The sequence below is a fragment of the Malaya genurostris genome, chromosome 3 (genome assembly GCF_030247185.1).
Source record: "Malaya genurostris strain Urasoe2022 chromosome 3, Malgen_1.1, whole genome shotgun sequence".
Classification (NCBI taxonomy): Eukaryota; Metazoa; Arthropoda; class Insecta; order Diptera; family Culicidae; genus Malaya; species Malaya genurostris.
Window position 1 is genome coordinate 27,529,750 of NC_080572.1, and position 22,263 is coordinate 27,552,012.

At 38.9% G+C, this 22,263-nt stretch overlaps 1 protein-coding gene across 2 annotated transcripts in view; it reads left to right on the forward strand.

Moving 5' to 3' along the window:
• Nucleotides 1-22,263, forward strand: part of LOC131434726 (putative uncharacterized protein DDB_G0277255) — a 45,197-nt gene that overhangs the window by 11,461 nt on the left and 11,473 nt on the right. The window contains exons 2-4 of one of the 2 annotated variants that reach the window (XM_058601780.1): nucleotides 13,854-14,036; nucleotides 14,097-15,069; nucleotides 15,140-15,288. In XM_058601780.1, the coding sequence (XP_058457763.1) occupies nucleotides 13,854-14,036; nucleotides 14,097-15,069; nucleotides 15,140-15,288 (1,305 nt within the window). The remainder of the gene's footprint in view (nucleotides 1-13,853; nucleotides 14,037-14,096; nucleotides 15,070-15,139; nucleotides 15,289-22,263) is intronic. The other variant, XM_058601781.1, reaches the window with a different exon arrangement.

Consider the following 22,263-nt stretch of genomic DNA (forward strand, 5'->3'; position numbering starts at 1 on the left):
ATTGTTTTGAAGAGCGGACTACTTAGGAATAGACAATTCAAACATATTTTTTGGTGTCACCTATAAGCCACTAAAGTATTATTAAGAATTAGCTCCAGGTTCTGAAATCTTAGACATTCAATGTACTAATAGTTCAAATTTCGTAAACAATGCCTTTTTCCATACTTTTGGATATAAAGTTAAGAGTATTTTCAGAACGGGTTTGGCGAGTAGATGTTTTGTATTTTTGTTTTCCGCATGTACAAATTCGATGACAGTGCCACCATTCATATTCGCTTCAGTAGTCATCTCATATACTAAAACCATTAGTTAGAGTGAGATCTGTTTGAGAGCTACATTGACACTACGAATTAGATGAAAATTTGCTTCAAGTTTTCTCGTAGCTATAATAGCAGTATCGAACAATTGTCGAATTATTTTTTCTTCGGTATTGTTTCTTACGATCGAAGCAAAGACATTGCATTCAATTTTACCACAATTCGTTGACTGAGAGTCGATTAGTCCGCAAGTTAACATGACGACTTTACTGATGAGATGAATATTGCTACAACAACCCTACTATGCTGGGTTAAAATAAGCGATATTCAATTCAATTCAACCCTACTATTCAATTCAATACCGAATTACGTATGATTTGCATATTGAAAGATCATTATTCCATGAATTGAATTTTGATTTAAAAAATTATGATCTAAAGAAGAGCGAGTTAGTTGGTGCACAAAAATTATTTTGGCCATCCAGATCCTCGATTTCTGGATGTACTGAAAATAATGGCCAAAATACTTTGGAATTGAAGGTCGCAACGTCGTATGACTACAAATGTCGAAACATTTTTTTTTAACAGAACGCAAAAATTGTTACAGGACCGGATACTTAACGTCTCTAGAAAGAAAATCTATGACGTCAAGTATATTTCTCATATCAAATTCCTAAATAAGCTCCTTCTACGGCTGACGTGCTTTATTATTTTTATTTCAATACTGTCGATAACTGTTTGTTATCATTGAACCAATTTCGATAGCCCATATCAATCAATACATGGCAACTGAGACTTTTTGATAAACGGTTTACGCTGTCTTGAAGATATATCTTTTGAGAACATTTCTGAATTTTTTTTATAACTCTAGAACAATAAGGGAAAAAGTAGCGCGGAGAAAAAAATCGGGCAACTAACCCTAGGGCCGAGGTATGTTGGCCGAGTATCATGAAATATGTGAAACACATCAAATGCATCAATGGAAAACGTTTATTAGTAAAAACAACTCAGATCATTTGGAATCATGAGAGGAGAGGAATAAATAAGAGAGAATCGAGAAGATATCATTCCTCATAAGACAACTGTAGTAACTCGTAGTAAGTAATATGTATGAGGGAATAATAATACCGAGCGAATAGTAATATGTACATGCATATTAATTAACTATGAATACAACGCTTATAATCATCAACATTATAGTAACATTTAAGTTCACTCAAAAAAAAATTTTCATTTCTGATTCATTCATGCATTTCACGAATACAATAAATTTACAATTCGGCCAACCAACGCCGCACAAAACTCGGCCAATTTACCCCAATGGAATTTTTCATAGAACAATCACGATTTACACTAACAGAAATAAGAGAACACTGGAATCAATCATACCATTTATTAAGATTTTGAAGGCCCTTTCCAGCGGTACAATGTTTTTAGTGTTCGGATGATAATTGATTCGCGTTACGCATATTTCTGTACAAAAACCTAAATTTACTCAAAAGTGTCGAAAAAAAGGCGGTTGGGTAATGACAGAGACATAACTGGATGTCGTGAATACGAAAACAACTGACATGTTCCTAAACACTTCCGAATATCAATTAGTTGATCAATAGTTTAAATTATGCAAGTATTCCCCTTTTCCACATTTTTCGCAAAAACAAAGAAGGCTTCACTTGATCAAGATTACTGTGAATTTCACACAGCGAAAAGTGCAAAAATCAAATCAAACAGTTCTAGATTTGCACTAAACTGAGGATATTTCCCTTCGATTTGCGAGCAAGAAATCCTAATAGTTCTTTAGAAAACTTTTAGAGCCATTAGAACGGCTGATTTTGTGTAATGCTCTCCACCGTTGCTTTTTCACCAATGCAAATGACTGGCAGCTGTGACGTAATCGCTCTTGTCGGAAGCGAATCTAGTTTTGCAAACGACACAAAATACATCTGCTCACAGTGGCGATAGAATCCAAACTGATCTAATTTTTGTTGAGAGGCTTGTTTTTACCTGATTTCGTTTGTAGCTTTTTCACTAATGGGCGGTCCTAACGGCTATAAAAATAGCCGCATACAGAATTTTAATGTCGATTATTTCATTTCGGATTTGCATAATTTATTGAAAGAAACTATCAATATGCTGTAGGGATTCGTTTCTAGCATTCATAAGGACCAAATTGAGGAACTCAATACGATATTCACCACTTTTCAGAACATTTTTCTCGAACGATTTGTTGTACAGCAGCAGATATTTTGTTCTCTTCCGAACGCGTTCTGATTGGCTGGTGTTGACATGGGTCAAATGAGACAGGTTTTTCAATAGTGTACTATTGAAATACTTCAGTGCTTTTGCTATACACGTTTAAGTTGAAAAATTTCGATTCTATTGGTAGTTAGATTATATAAATCCTCTCACAGATCACTGAGCTATGAGCTTTAAAAATACGAGCAAGGCAAACGCGTCTTATGGATTATCCCCTTTGATACTCGTTTATACCAAACATTTCAGAAAAGTTTAATTTTGAATTATTTGAGATTATGTCACACAACTGAAAATTTTATCATAAAATTGTGATCATATTTCCGATGGGGTGTAGCAAAAAATATGTTGATTCGTTAGATACAACAATAGATATTCACGATCAAAAACTTATCACTCTCTCATAGGGTAAATTTTGAAAAGGCACCCCATAGTAAAGTAAGTCGTATTCACGACAAAAGAATAAACGGGTTCCTGCACAAACGACTACACAAAAACACCAGGAATTATGTCGGAACATGGGTGGCCTAATACTCCACCAAAATCACAATAGATGTCGCCTTTGAGCATAATAGCCTTTTCATAAAAACCACTCGGTCAACCTGCCCCTTCGGCCTACTAGCCCCGGTCACTTCTTCTGATTCGCGAAACTAAAATATTTTCATGTTACAGTAACTGCGAATTTACCGCCCAAAATTAAACGACAACAACCGATCGAAACGCCATCTGCATATCATTGTCAGTGTTATCAGATTCATATGGGATGTTTGAAAATTTTCAATCAACCCATCCGCGAGTGTTTATTTTATTTTATTGCCATAGCAGTGATGTTTCATCTCGAGTTGTTTACAGCAATGCGAATAAGAGGAACATGATATTGGTGATATCGTTCCTTAGAAATATTTCATATTTCTCTTACTTACAATCTTATTATATTTCTCGGGCCAGACTTAACTCCGTCGATTATTTAGGGAACGTTTGATCTATTTTCTTAGGGAAGTTTAAGACGCGAGAAAATTTCAGTCTGATAATGATCGCCGCTGTGTGGAATTTACCAAGAGAGAATCGCAAGTTGACAATTATCGCAGAAAATCGAATCGATGATTCGACTTGATGATTCTCATACTAGGTTGCAATATTTAAAAACTCTTGTGTGGAGCATTCACATACATTTTCATAGACACAAATTATACAAAGGTTATAAGCACATAGTTAGAATAAGCGTCAATAGTAAAATGATTCTATCGCAATTATCCACTGCCCATACAGAATCGGATCGCGAAACGAGAATAAGCGACCGTTTGTAGCTTCAGAGAGAATCCCCACAGCAGCGTGCTAGCCGTTGATTCTCAGACGGTTCACCGAGAGAAATTCGCTCTCGCACTAGTGTCTATTCTATGTTAAATTTACCATGCCAGTTTTTTTATTGTTGTGATGATTTCCGATTCTCTTTGATGGCACTGATTTAATCGTGGAAGAGTTGCGAGTGAGCATTCTTTGATACGATAAAAGCCATCCTTGCTACCTAATGCTAAATCAAGGTATTATTACTTGAGACATCGGTAATACACCTTTGCTATTCTAATATTGCAACAAATGAAATTATTGAAATTTGCACTGAATGGGACTGATATGCGGGTACTTTGCATATGGGACAGACATGAGTTGATATTTTTTCACATTTTACTGAACAAACCCTCCACTTTTATTGCAATTTCTGAGAATATATTGAGAATAGATTGCATTCCTCAAACTAACTCGAAAATCGATATGGGACTGATATGCGAGTATGGGCAGTATGATACCTTTCATTTGAAATTAAGTATGTTGAAAGCGGTCATGCCATCTGGAAAGTGAGAAAGTGAGATAAAATAAGATTTTTTTTCATTAATCACCCTGTAACTCCGGAACCGGAAGTCGAATCAAAATAAAATTCAGGAGCTTTGTACAGGACACCTTTCATCTGAATCTAAGTTTGTAGGAATCGATTCAGCCGTCTCTGAGAAAAGTAAGCGCACTTATTATCATTGATTTGCACATATCACCCTGTAATTCCGGAACCGAAAGTCGGATTCGAATAAAATTCAGGAATTTTGTGTGGGGCAACAAGACCTTTCATTTAAATCTAAGTTCATGAAAATCGGTTCAGCCATCCGCCAGCCATCATTTCGAGAGGGGCCCAAAGATTAAAAAATAATGTTACTGAAGATTGCTTGTGTACCAAATTCTCGGTGTGCCTTTTACGGCTGTTTTTAACATACACTTTAAACTTTTCCACTGAAGCTGATATTGTATTACATTTCATTACGTTTACTATCTTGTTATTTCTGTAACATGTGTTTTTTCATTGAATTCATTCTGAATAATTATGTTTTTAATTCCGGGAGGGGCCAGGGTAAACGACTGGACAATGCGCAATTCAGGCCCCAATGTGGTTCTTAGCCTCTTGTCCAGTAACTCCTATCCCTACCTCCCCGCGGTGCCGGCTGGGGTACGAGCAACCATAGGAAAGATCGGGTAACCAACCCCGGTGGGACCTTGGTCGTATGCTGACAGGGAAGGGGGTCCTCTTTAGAGGATGTCGGAGCGTCTGTACTCCATGTTAGGAGCGGCTTCAAACAGCGTCTGTTCTGGTATCCAGCGGCTGAGTATGAAATGCTGTATCCCGTCCAGCTAAATCCAAGGTGGCAACCCCACCAACGGGATCGTCCTAGTGCTAGTTGGGACGTTAAACAGAGCAAGCACGATGATCCTCCGGCGAGACAGGGGGCTGGCGCAGGCCTAATAAGCCGCCCGTAAAACACCTATTACGAATGATACAGGAGAGAATACGACCCGGAACAATCGGCATAGACCCACGAAACGAAAAAAGGACTACGATTGGAAACTTGGAACATGGAACTGCAAGTCGCTAGGTTTCGCAGGCTGCGACAGGATAATATACGACGAACTAAATCCTCGCAGCTTCGACATCGTAGCGCTGCAGGAGCTTTGTTGGATGGGACAGAAGTTGTGGAAAAGCGGACATCGAGCGGCTACCTTCTACCAAAGCTGTGGCACAACGAACGAGCTGGGAACTGGCTTTATAGTGCTGGGCAAGATGCGTCAGCGAGTGATTGGGTGGCAGCCGATCAACGCTAGGATGTGTAAGTTGAGAATTAAAGGCCGTTTTTTCAATTACAGCATCATCAACGTGCACTGCCCACATGAAGGGAGACCCGAGGACGAGAAAGAAGCGTTCTACGTGCAGCTGGAACAAGCCTATGACGGCTGCCCACGCAGAGACGTAAAAATTGTCATCGGGGACATGAATGCCCAGGTAGGAAGGGAGGCAATGTACCGACCGGTAATCGGGCCGAACAGCCTGCATGCCGCATCGAATAACAACGGCCAACGGTGTGTCAACTTTGCGGCCTCCCGAGGAATGGTAGTCAGAAGCACCTTCTTTCCCCGCAAGGATATCCACAAAGTCACCTGGAGATCACCTGACCAACAGACCGAAAACCAAATCGCCAACGTTTTGATCGACGGAAAATTTTTCTCGGACATCAACAATGTTCGCACCTACCGCAGTGCGAATATAGATTCGGACCACTACTTGGTTGCTGTATGCATGCGCTCAAAACTTTTGACGGTGGCTACCCAACGTCGAAACCGAACGTCGCGGTTTAACATCGCGCGGCTCCGGGATACTGGAGTAGCCCAAGATTACGCGCAGCAGTTGGCAGTGGCACTACCAACGGAAGAGCAGCTTGGTGCAGCTACTCTTGAAGATGGCTGGAGAGACATCCGTTCTGCCATAAGTAGCACTGCATCAGCAATGCTAGGTACGGCGGCTCCGAACGTGGGGAACGACTGGTTCGACGACGAATGTGAACAGTTAGTGGCCGAGAAGGATGCAGCTTGGGCGAGCAAGCTGCAACACCGGACAAGAGCAAACGAGGAGCGATACAGACAGGCGCGGAACAGACTAAACTCGGTATCCCGTAGAAAAAAGCGCCAACAGGAAGACCGAGATCGCGAAGCGATGGAACAGCTGTTCCGTGCTAATGACACAAGGAAGTTCTACGAGAAGGTGAACCGTTCGCGCAGAGGCCATGTGCCACAGGCCGATATGTGCAAGGACACCAACGGGGATCTTCTCACGAACGACTGTGAGGTGATCGAGAGGTGGCGGCAGTATTTCGACGAGCACCTTAATGGCGATGTGGCGGAATACGAAAGTAGCGGCGCGGTAACGAACTTGGGAACGCGTGCGGAGGACGATAGACTGCCGGTCCCAGACCTCCAAGAAGTGGAGGAGGTGGTAAGCCGGTTGAAAAATAATAAGGCCGCTGGCGTTGACCAACTACCAAGCGAGCTACTAAAACACGGTGGTAATGCACTAGTGAAAGCACTGCACTGGGTCGTTACCAAGATCTGGGAGGACGAGATTTTACCGGAGGAATGGATGGAAGGAATCGTGTGTCCCATCTACAAAAAGGGCGATAAGCTGGATTGCTGCAATTACCGCGCGATCACTCTGCTGAACTCCGCCTACAAGGCACTCTCGCAAATCTTATGCCGTCGACTTTCACCGATTGCAAACGAATTCGTGGGACAATATCAGGCAGGATTTATGGGCGAACGCGCTACCACGGACCAAGTGTTCGCCATCCGCCATGTGTTGCAAAAGTGCCGCGAATACAATGTGCCCACACATCACTTATTCATCGATTTCAAATCAGCCTACGACACAATCGATCGAGAACAGCTATGGAAAATCATGCACGACTACGGATTCCCGGACAAACTGATACGATTGGTCAAGGCTACGATGGCTCGAGTGATGTGCGTTGTTCGAGTATCGGGGATAAACTCGAGTCCCTTCGAAACTCGCAGAGGGCTACGGCAAGGTGGCATTTCGTGTCTGCTATTCAACATTGCTTTGGAGGGTGTGATAAGAAGAGCGAGGATAGACACGAGTGGCACGATTTTCAGAAAGTCCGTCCAGCTACTTGGTTTCGCTGATGATATTGATATTATAGCACGCAACTTTGAGAAGATGGAAGATACGTACATCGGACTAAAAGCTGAGGCCAAGCGGATCGGATTAGACATCAATGTGTCAAAGACAAAGTACATGAAAGGCAGGGGCTCGAGAGAAGATAACGTCAGCCACCCATTACGAGTTCTGATTGGTGGTGATGAAATCGAAATGGTCGACGAGTTCGTGTACTTGGGCTCACTGGTTTTATTCCCGTCGTATGCTCAGTTTTATTCCCGTCGTATGCAATTTCGAGCTGAAAAGTTCAAATGTTTTCAGATAGAATGTTTTTGGTAATTAATTACCAAATTTATGAATTAATTAATTAGTTTTTATATATCTAAGTTAAAACAGTTGACCAATGCCATAAAATGAAAGAATTTTTTGCAATCTAATGAATATTCAATTCACTGGCAATGGTAGCCATTTGAATAAGTTTCCCTATCATACACTGCCGTGACAAAGCGTACAGATATTATTCTCTTTTGTAGAGGAAATATACTGCTCAAAACAAAATAAAGTTTGATTTGCACAAATACCAAAAAATTTCGTGGAATTCCAATAGCGCTTCGCATAAGCGCAGGTTCGACTATAACAATTTCTTTCGAAATTGAGTAACTTATTGATACTTTTAGGCCAGAGCCGATAATGACACCAGCAGAGAAATTCAGAGACGCATATTGTCAGGAAATCGTGCTTACTTTGGACTGCGCAGGACGCTTCGATCGAGCAAAATTCGCCATCGTACGAAGTTAACTATCTACAAAACGCTGATTAGACCGGTTATCCTCTACGGGCACGGGTCCTGGACAATGCTTGCGGAGGATCAACGCGCACTAGGTGTTTTTGAACGGAAGGTGTTGCGGCGGAGTGCGGATGGAAGACGGTACGTGGAGAAGGCGAATGAACCATGAACTGCACCAGTTGCTGGGAGGAACAACCCTCGTCCAAACGGCCAAGGTCGGGCGGTTACGGTGGGCCGGGCATGTTGTTAGAATGTCGGAGAACAACCCGGTTAAAATGATCCTCGACAATGATCCGACCGGTATAAGAAGAAGAGGCGCACAGCGGGCAAGATGGATCGATCAAATTGAGGACGACCTGCGGACCCTTCGCAGCTACCGAGGCTGGCGGCGAACAGCCATGAACCGAGTTGAATGGAGACGCCTCCTGTATACAGCAGAGACCCGCGTGGTCTACGACCGAAAGAGTAAGAGTAAGCAGGGACTCTTGCCCCCCCCTCTGGGTACGTGACTGACTCTGAGTCTTCGTTACAGTTTTCTTCAATTTCTATTTGATATTTTCCATACAATTTTGGTACAGCATCTGCTCGCTGTAGCTCAACATACTTAGTCGTAGTTTCAAGAGGCCACGAGCCTCTATGAAAAAAATTCTATATTTCTGCAGACACTTTTGTATACGCAGCTTCGAATCCAGCAATTTTTCGGTGATAAAAAGCTTGGTTTTGTATACGCAGTTATCAAACCCGCCAGATCATTAGTTTTTGGGGCGAATTTAGCCGTGAAAACCAGCATTAATGTGAGATCATGCTGGTTTTCACGGCTTCGCTCCAAAAACTGGCATTATACACATTTTACTTTGTTTGAAATTCACAACTAAGTTCACTGCATTTGTGAGAACAGATGTAAAAATCAGAGAATAGTAATATTGCCAGCATTACAATATTATCAATTGTTCTTTTCACATCTCCAGAACCTCAAATGGTTTAAGATCCCAAAAACATGTAGAACACATTTGGAAAATTCGGAGTATCAGCTGCAGGAAGTTGAGTAGTATTAAGACACAGAATTTTCATTGAATTTTCATTCACTGCAGTCCTACGTACCCCGGGTATTAGCACAACCTTGATAAAGATTTAATATTATGGTCCCATGGCTTGTTTGTGTCCTAACACAATAGAGAAGGATGCACACCAATGTTGCCATGGTGATGTCTGAAGAAGTATGCCTGAGTATGCCAAACTTGTCAAACATTGTCCATGCTAGATCTAATAATACGATTACGAATCTGTATAAGAGAAGCGATCTACTACCCAAGTAGTACACGTTATTACAATTAAATGATAGTAACGTATATGTATCCAAGTCATGGAACAAGTTGAAGACTTGTGCGACTTACTGAGCTTGTGCGACTTACGGAGCTTGTGCGACTTACTGAGAGTTGTCAAACAAGTTCTAAGTAACGAATATTTGATTTGATCCAGCCCGCACATCAGTCACAATGAAACAGAAAAAATACGTTTGTGTCTGGTCACAATTTGTTGAAGTTTTTCCGTTCAACATTTTTTGACAAAGATTTGACCCTAGGCTTTGGATGATGAGCTACAGGGTGCGTACCCCCGCTTGGTGGATGGGGGTGGGAGTCAATTTACACTTCGCGTATTTACAAAGTCTGACCATACCGAGATCGATCGTTAGCTTATAAATTTAAAAGATGAAAATTATTGTGTTGTCTGAATCGATCACGGAGTGGACAGGACTAATAATGCTTGAAATTGACAATAGGTCATTAGGTGGTTTCGAGCATTCTTATGCCTGGAATTGGTCACCAATTTGAATTATTTTGATCCAGTTGGGATGAATATTAATATATCATATTCGTCCTGAGCTTGGTGAATTTAATTCTAAAAGGAGGACTATTGTTATCAGGAATAGGAGTAAATTGATATCCTATGAACCGTTTAAGAACTTTCAAACCTTTCCGATCCGGCTCGGTATCGGTAATGTTTACAAATTGCAATGATGACGAAACTGATTAATCAAGTGTGAATACACTCTCATATCGGGAAAGGTTTGAATGTACTTAGATTTCTCAAACTTGGACACAGATGTCACCTTCTAACTAAGAGTGTGAGATGTGTGTTTCTGGAAGAGAGCGGTTCACGTGGACCATTTCATCCAATCACACCTAGTATTTCTTCACGAAATACATGTAGTTCTTGTTTCCTGGATGCGTGCTCAACACTAGAAGGCCCAACACTTAGTTTAGACCTAGACTGCTCAAAGGCAGTCAGAATGATGGAAAGAGAGAAAGTCAATAATATAAACTGTGACAGAATAAATAAAAGCTAGTGCAGTATTCCTAAGTGCATATATCGGTAAATAAAGAATTAAAAAAGTTCACAGAATTTCACGCGGTCCTTCCATTGTTTACATATTGTGACTTTCCTGGGCAATCTAGTGTTAAATGCGCATCCTTACATTATATAATTTAACAAGCTTACTAACACCTAATTTTCTTTTATTCTTATCACGAGAAAATATAAAAATAAAAGATTATAGACAAAAACGATATGGATATACTAGGATGCTACAGGAATACCAAAAGGAAATTGAAAACAAATCAAGAGCCCCAGTGAAACGACGAAACATTGGTATGTTATTGTAATAAATCTTTTGATGACATATTAACTTTTGGTAAGTCACAATATTTCTATTTTTATTATTACTTTTATCATTATCATTATTATTATTGTTGTTGTTATTGTAATATTATAAATATTTATTTCTTTATTCTTGATAAATTATCACATTGAGATATTAACAGGTTTCTCCGGCATAATAAAAAAGCGATGCAATGGGGAAAAGGAAATGTAACGTAACTTCGACAAAGATAGAATTAATCAGAGCAGATTAGAATGGATAGTGTTAGTAGATCAAACATATCTACATCTGTTTAGGAACTTTAAAGTAATAATCGTTTGTACCGCTTCAGACATATAAGACTATTTAGGAAAGCAGGGACAAGACCGAAGCGGATACAATGCGAAATTTGCAAAGTTTCATCGACGAGGACATTTAAGACACAGAAGCAGCTGGTAGGATGACAAAATACGAATACGACAGAGACGCACGACTCAATGATTGACTGGTTACAGGGTGAAGCACACACTTCCTGCTCAAGTGACAAATTCTCTGGCGAACTTGCAATAGAAGATACTCGTATCTTTCGTTGCAAATTGATAGCCGCAAAGGAATCTGTCGCTTGGGTTACATGCTGGAGGATTTCCTCCTTCGTTACTAGTGTTCATTTGGGCACCATAGCCTAGTTCGTCTGGTATGGAAAGTGTGGATCGTTGTAACCACCCCCCTCGGCCAGAGCAGCCCATAAAGGGAAAAAAAAAAGCATTTTTTGACAAAGATTTGTATCCAATAATCTAAACTGAATTATAGAATTCAAGCTTGTTTAAAACCCAAAAACTACTCCATATTTATGGTGAAATTAATCATTGTACTTAATAAAAACGTGCGCGCCATCGATATTTTGAGTTTGTACACATCGACAAAAAATTAATGTTCATACTTTTATTCCCGTCGTATGCAATTTCGAGCTGAAAAGTTCAAATGTTTTCAGATAGAATGTTTTTGGTAATTAATTACCAAATTTATGAATTAATTAATTAGTTTTTATATATCTAAGTTAAAACAGTTGACCAAGTGCCATAAAATGAAAGAATTTTTTGCAATCTAATGAATATTCAATTCACTGGCAATGGTAGCCATTTGAATAAGTTTCCCTATCATACACTGCCGTGACAAAGCGTACAGATATTATTCTCTTTTGTAGAGGAAATATACTGCTCAAAACAAAATAAAGTTTGATTTGCACAAATACCAAAAAATTTCGTGGAATTCCAATAGCGCTTCGCATAAGCGCAGGTTCGACTATAACAATTTCTTTCGAAATTGAGTAACTTATTGATACTTTTAGGCCAGAGAAATGTATGAAAACTTTCAACTGACATTGTTTTTTCTTCTTCTTTGAATCACAACGAATACATTAACCGATATGAGATCATTACTTAACTTTTCCAGTGTAGCAATGTGTTACTTTTTTATTGTCACATTTCGCTGCGATGACCAGTTGGTTCTCTTGCGGTTTTGAATATATGATGACCGAATCATGTCCTTTTAGTTACCTTTGGAGCCGCAAAAGGCAACATCGTCCAAAACTTGCACACCTAATAATTTAGTTGCATGTTAAATGTAGCTCTTCCTTAGATTGCATTGGAAAAAAATGCTTGGTACCTTCTCAGACATTCGTTACTTTTACTTTTCTATGATAACTTCAACAATGTTGATAAGTTATACTGAAATCAAGAAAAAAAAAACCATAGAAGCCATCAGCCATATTTAGTAAGTGGAGGTTCTATTCTTTAAATATTTCAGCAACGCATTTACACATGATGAAAGGATCAATACACAATTCCTGGCCTACACCAGTGTTCAGTTGGTCAACATATACTAGTGCAATAGTCACTATTGTTAGTTCGTCCCTTTTCAAGATTATCGAGTATCCCAAAATCTGACGCCATGTTTTTTCAGTTACCTGTTGCGTTTTGGAACGGTTTGGTGTAGTAAAATGGTGGAACCATATTTCGACAGTGCAAAACAGTGAAGTCGAATCCGCATAAAACCCAATGGTATACTAAAGGGTCATAATACCTTTCATCAGAATCCAAGTTGGTAAAAATCGGTTCTGTTATCTCGGAGAAGGCGAAGTGAGTTTTTATTGCTATTTCTAATACTTCCGAAATCACAAACTGTCATCCGGGATGCCTGAAATATTTTTTTTACCATAAATTCATCAGACCAGCACAACTCAAGAATTGTACGGCGAGTTTATGGGGTTTTGCTTGTTTCTACGGCGTCATATGTAGAAATAAGGTTTTGAAAATAAATTTTTCATACTTATCAGCTTGTAATTCCAGAAACGCATATCGTATCTGGATAACATTCAATTGCATTTTATGGCATCGTAAGACCTTTCATTTCAACCTAAGATTGTTGAAATCGGTCAAGCGGTTTCGGAGAAAATCAGAGAGCACATTTTACCACGTTACTTCGGAACCGGAAGTCGGAGTCAAATAAAATTCAATAGTAGGCTATGGAATTGTAGGATGTATGTAGGAGTGGTCATCGAGTGCACATTTTACCTCGTTACTCTAGAACTGGTACCAACTCCGAGAAAATTGAGTGCACATTAATTGCTACTTACACACAATCACACACGCACAGGTACGTGATCTCAACGAACTGAGTCGAATGGTGCATGACATTCTATCCTGCACTCTAGTTTTGTTGCGAACTTATGCTAAAACAAAACAGTTGAAATCTAGAGCACGCCATCATCTAAGTTGATCCTTGAAGATGTATGAAATCGGTTTTTATTAGTTCATCTTTGATGTGAACTGATAAGCAAATCGAAAGAATATCGCAATTGATTCTCATATAACTTGCAACATGTTTTGACTGCATATTAACATTATCTTCACAACAATTTTCGCTGTCATCGCAGGCGCTAGGTCCGATTCGTTGTGCAACTGATATTCAATTCGATAGCCTGCTGCGCAAGGTACGCATTTTCGAAGAATGGGACCTCATTCAGTGTCGAAACTGCGAGTGTACCGTGTCAGCCCAAAACATCAACGAATGCATCTCCGATTTCACATCCTGCTGTCTGGTCAATGCCTCTTTGATGGTAATATAGATCATCATACAGTGCCGGTGTCAAATTCTAATTATTATCATTCATTTGCAGATAACACAAAAGCAACTGAATGCCCGCCGAAGCGACGAAAACTACTCCCCTGCATTTGGTATCCTTCTGAACGGATCCAGCCTTAGCTACAGCGACCTGGTTGATAAGAGCAAGCTGCTCAACAATACGAAAAGTGATAATCAGTTTGTGCGTCTGCTTCGGTCCTACATGGAGCGGGAGACGGAAGCAGCCAATGAGCAGATTCACCGCTTCACTGAACAGCAATTTGCTGTGCTTAAAGTGAAGCGGGAACGTGCCGAACAGGATTGTCTGATCTTGGCAAAACTATCAAACAACGTACCTGAGCTACTTCAACACATCAATAGTAGTAGTAGTAATAATAGTACAGTGACAGTTCAGTCGACAACAACGACGAATTCTACCGAACGTGCAACGAATGTTCGTAATAGTGTAAGTCCAATGGCAACTACCGGGACGAATGAATCAAGCGCCGGTAGTCAGTTGGAAACACCTCCACCAACACCCGAATATTTGCCAATGTCCACCGGTCACAGTCCACCACTGGTTACCGCTACCAGTGGTAACAGTCGGCAACAAGTGAACGCGGTTGTCGGTGCATCATCAACTTCATCCTCAGTATCAACTGCTGATCAATCATCATCCCCTTCGCCTGGCGTGAGACTGAATGCCTCTACAAGAGCGCAAAATAAAGCAAATTTTAGCATCTATAATAACAGCAACAACAACAATAATATCGTTAGCTTTAGCAATACTCATGGTGCCATCAACAGACAGCAGCCAACACTAATGATGATGCAGATGACAGCAACCATGGCAGCATCGGTTACACCGCAACAACATTCCAGTACACATTCTCAGAAAATGCAGCATCAACGGTTGATTGATACCAACCCGTTCGAATCTGATTGCATGTTTGATATCGATGGAATGGAAAATGACAAATCAACGCTTTCGAATAACTTTTCGGATGAGGAAGACCTTGGATTCGATGGTGAGTATTTCTAAAGATGAATTTTTGCTGTCTAACACAACTTATCAAAAAATTGTTTCCGCCTTCAAAGCAGATTCCGTCGGGAACAATAATGATGATGGTATCTACATACCATCAAGACAACTGGGCCGTCAGAATAGTTCGATTGCGAAAAGTCTTCCAATCTCAATGCCCCAAGCAATGACACAGTTCAGAGTGAACGAAGAAGATTTTGAAGAGGTAAGGTGTTGCTATTTTTAGTCATTTTTAATAATTGTGTGGTATATCATTTTTCAAACTGGAGTTTCCTCATAGCATAATAAAATTTTTGCACCATTATGGTAATAAGCTACGCGATTTTGCGAATTCAACACAAACTTATATTGAGACACAATCTATAATTGACTGTTTGCCAACTAATATTAGGTCGAAATACGAAAAACGGAATAGAGAAAGGCCGAAATATATAAGTTTCTGAAAGCTGACCATAAGATGAAAGCTCAGAAAGCTGAATCTTAAAAAGTCAAAATTGACATTTCAGAGTTAAAAGAATTTCTGGAGTATTTCGAAGTAACATACGTTCTAGGACGCAATAAAAACAAACCGATGTTTGGACGGAACTGATTGAAGGTCAACACCTTTAGATGACGACGTTAGTGAAAGAACTTCGAGAATAGGGGACTGGTGTAGCGTAATGGGTAAGTCGATGCCTTCCACGCAGCCCGCCTGGGTTCGATTCCCAACCCCGCACATAGGATCAGAAAGTTTTTCTGGCCCGAAGAGGCGAATGACCTTAAGGTTAAAACCTCTATAATCGAAACAAAAAAAAAAACTTCGAGAATAGCATGAAATCTAAGGAAGGATCTTTCGGGTTCTGCAGGGCGGTTGCCCGCTAGCACTATGCAAAAAATTAAAATCTTTTATTTGAGAAGTGCTTTGCTCTCCAACGACAGTTCCATTGGGATTCCACACCAGTTAATCACCCTCATTCTTGTTTACGTCCTTATCGACCATACGACGAACGGATACTTTCGAACGAATACGAATAAGCCATTCTCGTTTTCACTCGAATGAATTCGAACGCGACTCGTTTGCCACAAAATATTCAAATATCAGTAAACTTCTTCCAATAAATGCCAAGCCTTGATTAAATCAGTTCAATTCTTGTGATTAATCATATACGAAACACTAGAATGTATGCCAGTTTAGCTTCAAACGATACGTGTATTCGTATATCATTCGTACGAACGAAAAGTCCCATTCTCGTTTACGGACGAATAGACGAAATGCCGTGGTTTCGATCCGTCAGTTTAATGTTGCGAATCAACCGTTCGAACACATTGAAAAAAGTTCAACCGATTTCCAACAAACTTATTTTTGAATCTAAAGGTGATTTGTAATCAAATCATAAATTTATGTTTTTCATAGATATTTAGAAAGCATAGCAGTATAGTAAAATGCTCTTTTTCTCTGGCGAGCTTTCGAATATATGCTCGGTTCCAAGTTTTAACGCATCAAATTTTACACCTATTAGGTACTTTATGGAAAAAACGCTATGGGTAAATATGCTTTATTTTATATTAAATGCATGATTTTACCAATGTAATAAATATGGAGACTATCGAAAACATGACAAAATTGCAAGAAAAATGCAACATATTTTTCACCGATAGTACTGATCGGACTGCTATTTTAAAAGCCCTCCCATTGGTTGGTGGGCTTGACGGTATTGCAAACATCATCACATACAATCAATTAGCGTTACAATTTGATAAAGATATGCGTTACAGTTTTTAGTTTCATAATTGAATTTAATGAATAATATATGGAACGACTTGAATAAGATGTTGATTGCATTACGCTCCAACATCCGGGGTTGGAGAGGCCGGTAGGGCTTAACTGAGCTCTTTTTTATGTTTTGTTTTCATACTACCGGCCCTTATTACCAGTGTGAAGTGAGAATTGAGTAGAGTAAACGTATCCCAATTGGGTTTCACACGATGACAATGAATGAACGGTAAATCGAATCCATCTTTGACGTTTATTGGTGGTTTGTGTACCATGGAATACTGTGGAATGAAATAGAATATTGTAGAATATAATAAAATAATAATGACCGAACCAATGAGCAAACCACTGATAGCTGTCAAACGATGTTCATCCAGTTTATATTGTGAGGATGTATCGTTTGGGACCTGATGGGTGAGATGATGTGTGAATGAAATGTAAGAGTGAGTGCATGCAGGAACGGTAATAAAGGCCACCGTTTCAGCTCGGGACTAACGATCGACCAATGGAAGAGATAGAAGTTGGGTAACGGTACCCCCATTCATCTCAAATCCATTAGTCATTTCATGTACGAAAACCATTAGTTAGAGTGAGATCTGTTATCTCTGTTTGATAGATTAATTTCAAGAATAACATGAAATCTGGAGCATTTTTTTTTGTTCGTTAAAACAGCAGTATTGAATCATTTCTGAACTACTTTTATGTGCCATTGCTTCTTACAGACGAGACAAAGATTTTGTATTCGATTTTATCTCAATAAATTTATTGAAAGTCGAGTAATCGGTAAAATAACATGGTGACTCTACTAATGAGATGACTATTGGCACACAAATTTTAGTTAGAATCTATTAGAGTAGAAATAGTAACTCAATGTTGTGATGCTTGCTTGTGAAGTGCATGTAGGTATGTATGCATGTGTGTATGCGTGTGTGCCTGTGTGTATGTGTGTGTTTTTGTGTGTACAACATACATTATACCGTTCCCTCGGGTGTGTTGTATCAAATTGGTTGTGACACATTTCGATTGCGAGTCAGTGTACCAGATGTTCAAAAGTGCCTGAGCGGATGGTAATATACTGTCAAGAATTAACCGAAGATAGCGAAATGTGAACATGCTGTAGCAATACTATTAAACCCAAGTGTTATTATCATTTAAATAAAGACGCATGTCCTCAGTTCTTATCCGTCAAACCATGATGAGCTGCTCTACAAAGATCAATGAAACACTAATTTTTTTTTTTTTTTTTTTTTTTTTTTTTTTTGGAAACGGATGACTGGATGAGGAACAAGAAATACGAAAATGCTGAAAGAATTAGAAAGGAATATTGGTAAGAATATAAACACCATTGCATACAACTAACTTTTACATTTAAGGAAGCAACATTACATGCCAGCAAAAGTACGGAGTGAAAAATGACAACAAAAGACACGAATCACAGCTGAATAGAACACTGGAATTGAGGTAAAACAGAATACAAACTATGAACAAAGGTAAGAAAACCAACATGAAGAAATAATAGAAACTGCTGGGTAACAATGTAATTTCCTCATATTGAAAGAGGCGTTTATATGGCGCGCATGCGCTAATTCGGCCTGATACAAATTAACGGGGAGGGCAATACATTTTGGACAGGGCTGTAAAAAGCTGATTGGAACCCTTTCCCCACCAAAATGTAATATAAGGAAACTATAAGGAATATATGGAACGACTTGAATAAGATGTTGATTGCATTACGCTCCAACATCCGGGGTTGAAGAGGCCGGTAGGGCTTAACTGAGCTCTTTTTTATGTTTTATTTTCATACTACCGGCCCTTATTACCAGTGAGAAGTTAAAATTAAGTAGAGTAAACGTATCCCAATTGGGTTTCACACGATGACAATAAATGAACGGTAAATCGAGTCCATCTTTGACGTTTATTGGTGGTTTGTGTACCATGTATCATACTGTGGAATGAAATAGAATATTGTAGAATAGAATGAATTAATAATAATGACCGAACCAATGAGCAAACCACTGATAGCTGTCAAACGATGTTTATCCATTTTATATTGTGAGGATGTATCGTTTGGGACCTGATGGGTGAGATGTTGTGTGAATGAAATGTAAGAGTAAGTGCATGCAAGAATGGTAATAAAGGCCACCGGTTCAGCTCAGGACTAACGATCGACCAATAGAAGAGATAGAAATTGGGTAACGATACCCCCATTCATCTCAAATCCATTAGTCATTTCATGTACGAAATCCATTAGTTAGAGTAAGATCTGTTATCTCTATTTGATAGTTTAATTTCAAGAGTAACATGAAGTTTGGAGCATTTTGCTTCGTTAAAAAAGCAGTATTGAACCATTTCCAAACTACTTTTATGCGCCATTGCCTCTTACAGACGAGGTAAAGATTTTGTATTCGATCTTATCACAATAAACTTATTGAAAGTCGAGTAATCGGTAAAATAACATGGTGACTCTACTAATGAGATATCTATTGGCACACAAATTTTAGTTAGAATCTATTAGAATAGAAATAGTAACTCAATGTTGTGATGCTTGCTTGTGGAATACTTGTAGGTATGTATGCATGTATGTATGCGTGTGTGCCTGTGTGTATGTATGTGTTTTTGTGTGTACAATATACATTATACCGTTCCCTCGGGTGCATTGTATCAAATTGGTTGTGATGCATTTCGATTGTGAGTCAGTGTACACCCGATGTTCAAAAGTGCCTGAGCGGATGGTAATACTGTCAAGGATCAACCGAAGATAACGAAATGTGAACATGCTGTAGCAATACTAACAAAACCCAAGTGTTAATATCATTTAAATAAAAACGCATGTCCTCAGTTCTTATCCGTCAAACCATGATGAGCTGCTCTACAAAGATCAAAGAAACACTAATTTTTTTTTTTTGGAAACGGATGACTGCATGAGGAACAAGAAATACGAAAAAGCTGAAAGAATTAGAAAGGAATATTGGTAAGAACATAAACACCACTGCATCAGCTAACTTTTACATTTGAGGAAACAACATAACATGCCAGCAAAAGTACGGAGTGAAAAATGACAACAAAAGACACTTACAAATCACAGCTGAATAGAACACTGGAATTAAGGTAAAACAGAATATAAACTATGAACAAAGGTAAGAAAACCAACATGAATAAATAATAGAAACTGCTGTGTAATAATACAATTTCCTCATATTGAAAAAGGCGTTTATATGGCGCGCATGCGCTTATTCGGCCTGATAGAAATTAACGGAGAGGGCAATACATGTTGGACAGGGCTGTAAAAAGCTGATTGGAACCCTTTCCCCACCAAAATGTAATATAAGGAAACTATAAGGATATTTTTCGCCGATACTACTGATCGGACTGCTATTTTAAAACTAATAGTACTGTTGTTGTACCGTTGAATTCCACTATATCACGTCATTACACTCTCACAAAGTCACTATTTTCACAGTCACTATTTTTCCGAAAGTGTATCAAACGTTATAATACAGATACGTATTTCGGAATGCTATTTGCATCCTTCTTCAGTGTATCGGTTTTATAAGTTTATTTTAAAAGCTTTTTTTACTTTGCATGGAGTTTAATTTGAAAATTTCATTTACCAACATGAATGAAATTGGTCCTGAATATGATATATATTCGTCATCTCCTTGATGCTTGGAATCTTCCTAAAAAAAACTACCTGTGCTGCCGATCCTTCTTTTGCACGGGAGTCGCGTACGTACACGTTCGAGTAAAAACAAGAATGGCTTGTTCGCATTCGTTCGAAAGCATATGTTCGTCGTATGGTCGATACGGACGTAAGCAAGCATGATGATACAAAATCAGTGAAAAAACAAGTCAAATAACAAATGATATCAAAGATTTCCAATTACAACTCAAATCTGTTACAGAACTGATAGTTTAAAGTTGGATGGGCGTTGTTTTTATGCATGTACGATGTTTAAAAAAGTGATTGATTCGAACGTAAACGGGAATACGAATTTGATATACTTTCGAACGTATCGCATACGGCCGTAAACAAGAATGAGGGTGAATTAGTTAATTGCACTCCTAGAACAAATTGTTTGTAATATCAGTTTTTCTTGTTTTTTGTTAGTATTAATATTGCCAGTATTAATCAACTGAGATTAGTTGCGTCCATTACCAAGGGGCTGTATTGCTTGCATGTATCAACTCGAATTTCTAATCTTATTTACAAAATTAAGAATTGATTTTAGTATTGTTGAAGCTAAGAAAGCCCAAGCGATTCTTTTAGTAAGCAGAACGGATAAACGGTTTACTTGCGATTGGTCGCGGTGGCCGTTTGCACGGTCTTCCCATTGAAAGAATCACTTCGGCCTTCTGAGTTACGACTTTTTGGAGCTTTGGCTTTCGTCTTTTTGAGTTATCTGTCTTTTTGTATTTCGATTTTTAATTTTTTTTGCTTTTCGTAATTCGGCCTTTTGTAGTGCTCTTCTTATATTACCATGGAGAGATGGTGGAATAGTCTTGGAAAATGGAATATATCATTTTGCTCAGTTCAGTTTGAGTGTTGGTTTTAGACTGTTATTTTTTTATTTCGACTTTCGATGTTTGAACCTTATGGTTACTTGCCTCTCGGGTCATAAAAAACTTCCTGATCATATGTGAGGGTTGGGAATCGAATCCAGTTAGGCTACGGGAGAGGCGATGGCTCATCACACTATATATCAATCCGCCTCCTTGATTTTGATCTTGACCTTACAATAAAAATCTGTATATTTTTTTTTTGTTTTTGCGTTTCATCTTTGACTCATCAGTGCATAAAAGTTCATACTGAACTGATACGCCACTCAACAGTTCAACAAAATATAAAGTCTAATGACCGTATGCCTAATGACCGTCGGCGAAATGACATGTAATCAAAAAGGTGTACGGTCACTTCGCCGACGGTCATTAGGCATTTGGTCAACTGGTATAAAGGTCATTTGACAGAAAGATATTTGGCATACACACCATTTGGCATAACGGTCATTAGGCTTACGGTCATTTGGCATAATGATATTGAGCATTAAATATAATAATAATTCAGACGATCACAATTCACTTGAATGTTTTCCGAAAATTCATATAAATTGACATAAATAATTGAGTTTATGTAATTTGTTTCTGCTCTATGTATTTCGGCCTTTTGAGGTACTTTTGTGTATGGTCTTGATGATTTGGAAATTCGTGTTGGAAACACATTCTAATTAAATATTTTTTCTTCATCGTGACGGTGTATCGCAGAAAATTTTTACGTGCAAAGCAAGGAAAAATATACTCATGGGCAAGTACTGGCGTATGAGTCGTGTTCTTCTAGTAAGAACATTGAACCAGAATTGAACCGCCAATGTATTAAAATAGCATAGTTATTTATATTATTTTATAGTATTAACACGTGCTCCGAAGACAACT